Source organism: Neodiprion virginianus, unplaced genomic scaffold (genome assembly GCF_021901495.1).
Source record: "Neodiprion virginianus isolate iyNeoVirg1 unplaced genomic scaffold, iyNeoVirg1.1 ptg000065l, whole genome shotgun sequence".
In the NCBI taxonomy this organism is placed as follows: domain Eukaryota; kingdom Metazoa; phylum Arthropoda; class Insecta; order Hymenoptera; family Diprionidae; genus Neodiprion; species Neodiprion virginianus.
In genome coordinates, this window is record NW_025804461.1 from 100,001 (window position 1) to 104,134 (window position 4,134).

Consider the following 4,134-nt stretch of genomic DNA (forward strand, 5'->3'; position numbering starts at 1 on the left):
TCCATCCTGCTGAAACCAAACAGGTTCGCCCTAAACACAGAAAATGATACGTTACTTGTAGTAAGCGTAAAATTATTCATTTGAAAATCATACGCACTCTGCTAATAATAACGCCAGCTCTACGTGATAAAATACACTCACGATTTCTTCTTCAATCAGCCTAAGAGCCGGTACAATCCTCTCTCTCAGCAACCAGAGATACTTCTCGCCGTTGAGGTTACCATCAATAAAAAATGGCCCAATCAGCCGATTGCCAATCGCGCCAAGCCAGACGTTGAGCTTCAACGGGTACTGCGTGCCCGCCTGAATGAACAGACGAGGGTTGTTTCGACACCAGGCTCTGGAGTTCTGCCTGTTCGGTTTCCCGACAAGTATCACCGTACTTTCATCTGAGAAGCAAATGCGACTCAACAAGCCCTCGTCTGCGTTCAGACGTTCCATCAACTCTTGGCTGAAGCGAAGACGACTATCGTTATCACCAGCCAAGAGTTCTTGATGGACTTGAAACTTGTACGATCTGTACTTAGCTTCACGCAATACTCTTCTGACCGATGCGTTAGATATTTCCACGTCCTGGGCGATGCGGCTGATAGGCTTGAATGGATCCTCTTCGACGGTCAAGCAGATGTCCAGCTTAGTATCCCAGCTCAGCTGACGGTTTGGTTGAGAGATTTTCCAGGTTCTCTCATCGACACTACCGGATTGTTCGAATTTTAAAACCAGATTCCTGATGGTCGCTAACGAAGGTGTTGGTCGATCCGGGTGTGTGACGGCGAAATGGGCCTGATTTTCCCGGTAAGACAGGCCCTGGTAATGAAATTTCACTAATTCCACCTTTTCCTGCACAGAAAACTTGTAATTAGGCATTTTTTTATCTGATGAACACGATGAAAAAATTCACAAAAAGATCGAGGTAGTTGCCAGACACGTGGTTGAAGTTGCGCGATCTTTTTACAAAGTGGTCAATTTACGCGGGCGGGGTTGTTTATATTTGCGGGTGGGAAAGTAACGAAACTCTGGAGAAAGATGATTGTATTGGCTGATACCAGTCGCGATCGTTGCCCTCATCCAATCAAATTCTGGTATCACCAGAATCGTGGTTTTCGCGCCCTCCCAGTGTCGCCGGTATGCACAGAATTAGGATACGAACTATCTGGTTAAATACCACGTGGTGATCTGTCTCTGAGTTTCAATTCTAGAAATCGATGTCCCTCTTCATCATTACGTAGGAAAACAAGGAAATAGTTTCGCGATGTGATCGGCGATGTTTATTCACCTCGTATTCAGCGGTTCAGGTGAACGAATTTCAGTAACCTCGCGATTATACCGTGATATTCGCGATCATATTGTGAATTTGCTAATCGAAGAATTTTGTTGATTTCGAAAAAATATGGACTATGAAAAAACTCTACAATACAAATTCAATAAATGGTATTCACAAAAGCAATACGTCAAACGATATCTAACGATCAGTAATTTGTGATTGTAATTTTCGAGCATTAAGCCAGGTGATGTCTGGTGGCAATGCGTCTCATTAACGTTTTATGTTTTGTGAATTTTATTGGAAATTAGTTGTATTCAAAAATACCAAAAGATCCTGTTTGATAATAATAGCTTCTAATATTTTCAGGTACGAAATAATTCATTGTCAAAGCGGGACTAAATTTGTCAGGCATCGAAGCATGTAAGTAAATTTCCAATTACGTGATCTTTGACAATGACAATATTTTAACATGGATTCAATGATTAAATTCGTTTTTTTTTCAGCAGGCTCGAAGTTTAAACTTTAATTAACACGAGGAAAATTATGCCTTACCTGATGGTCAAAACGTTTAGGTGGCAAGGATCCTGGTATCTCGAGCGGTGCAATCATTAGAACCATGGAACCTAGTTGTTTCGTCAGACATCAGCTGCCGGAGTGAATTTTATCAGGCCATCGCCACCTTCTTAACATCAGTTGAGGCAAAATTGAAGAGCGGGACATACTGCAGATCATAATGGCTGAATATCCCATCATTTTACTTTGATCGAGCCAATTGCGATAAGTTTGTTACTTAACCGTTGCTGCCAATTCATTCTACCGAGGAATCATTCTGTGCACCATTGTAATTTAAGCATTATTATTGACCAGCATTGTTTTTCAAACTTTATACCATTTGATTTGGTATCTTATTTTGAAGCTTACTTTTGCTCTCTTTGGCATTGAATTCAGATAAATAGTTTTTCAAGTCCTCAATTAGATTGTAGGGTTGAATTTTGCTAGGCAAACTGAATCAATCTAAATCTAGAACTGTTGAATAAGTTCAGTTGAAAATGTCTTTAAATTTAATCTTAGTTGACGGTGTCATCTGGCTAGCTAGTTGCACGATAACTTGAAACCAAATTCAATTTTACACTCTTTATAGGGTCCTACGCTAAGACTGAAAGCTTGTGAATCTCCATGTACCGCAATTATTTCTGAATTTCATGTTAGCATTATCTGGAGCAAAAAAAATCCCATTTTGAGGTTGAAAATGGAACCTGAAACACAGAGTTATTCAGTAGCACGAATTGAAAACCAAGAATTTTATAATGGTTTCTGCAACAAAGGGACTCTTTCCAAATATCCTTGTTAGAAGGTGATGTTCGGAGGACTAAGAACAAGATATTGTATCGGATTACATTATTTGGAAAAACATCTTCATAAACTTGGTTAAAAATTAGATATTCATTTATTTTGATGGAACAAGGGACACAATCTTGAATCCGATAAGTCAAGATCCTCGTAATAATGTTCTGACATTACTCTAAAACATGATTGTCCTTGAAGCTAATTGTGACATTGAGGCGCATTTTGAGAAACTTGATTTTCAACTTGTGTCACAGGATGTGATTTACGTTCCTCAGTTCTACGCTTTCGATTAGATTTTCTTTGTTTCGAACCGCACTAACATGAAATACAGAAATCATTTTAATAAATCTAGTATTACTTGAATTTTCAATTTGAGTATTAGGTCCTCTTCATTTATTTAATCGAACATCATTGAAAATTTGCGAAATAAATTCTGATAATCATTCGGAAATTTTAAATAGTAGTAGCAATAATTTGTTAATCGGAAAAAATACATTGGCTATCAACTATTCGTAAATTTTGTTGAACTATTTTCAAGAAAAAAAAGATTCACAGTTCCGTTACAGATAGTGAGATATTAAAATTTCTTGAACGCTCGGTTTAATGTCTCATTTTCGAAAGTGATACAATTCAATATTACCGCCTGAAATCACAAAAGAGTGAGAGAGTTGCTTAGTTGCTTGAAAGTGGCGATGATCTTTGTACGTCTGACAAATTGAATGGGCAGATAACAGTGAATATCAGAGATGTAATTATTTTGGCCGTATCACCTGTTGATAGATAAAAGTTCCATTGTTATTTCTAATGTACGAAATAATAAAAATGATTAAATAAAGTGTTCGCACCTACCTGCTGCGTTTCTTCCAAGCACCCAACATTTAAATAGATTTCTCATTTTAGTCGAATAAAGCCAATTTCCAAAGAGCATTAGCATCAACTTTCCGAGTCACTACCTCGACCGTTTGAGATTCTAACCTCAAAAATTCGTATGAACTACGCCGCCGCCAGAAACAGAGTTTGACAGCTGAAACTCGGAGTGGCCAGCCTGCCCGAGCAGCCGATAAAACTCGCGCATGCGCATTATATGTATAGTTTCAAGAGATTGTCCCGGTATATGCATATATATATATGACTATATATATGTATATTATAATTTTCAATTTACTTTTAAAAAAAGGGAAATTGAAATAAAAAAATTTTTTCCACAATATTTCAATTTTTTAAAATTATGTATAATTATCAAAAAATCCTAAATATTTTTAATTATTCGCTTTTTTTTTTTTTTTATTTCATTTTTTTATGATTTTTCCATTCACAATTATTTTTTATTTTATCACATTATTCACCTCAATTACCTTCATTTATATTCTATTATATTAATGTATAATATAAATATATATAAATATATATATACATATATATATATATATATATATATATATATATATATATATATATATATATATATATATATATATATATATATATATATATATATATATATATATATATATATATGTATG

The 4,134-nt window shown here is 35.7% G+C and overlaps 1 protein-coding gene across 1 annotated transcript in view; it reads right to left on the reverse strand.

Annotated features, from left to right (window-relative positions):
- Positions 1 to 867, reverse strand: part of LOC124309916 (uncharacterized) — a 1,218-nt gene extending 351 nt beyond the window's left edge. Inside the window, exons 1-2 of the mRNA XM_046773580.1 lie at positions 142 to 867; positions 1 to 30 (exon numbers count right to left, since the gene is read on the reverse strand). The exon at positions 1 to 30 is cut by the window's left edge and continues 351 nt beyond it. Of these exons, the coding sequence (XP_046629536.1) occupies positions 1 to 30; positions 142 to 867 (756 nt within the window). The remainder of the gene's footprint in view (positions 31 to 141) is intronic.
- Between the last annotated feature and the right edge of the window lie 3,267 nt (positions 868 to 4,134).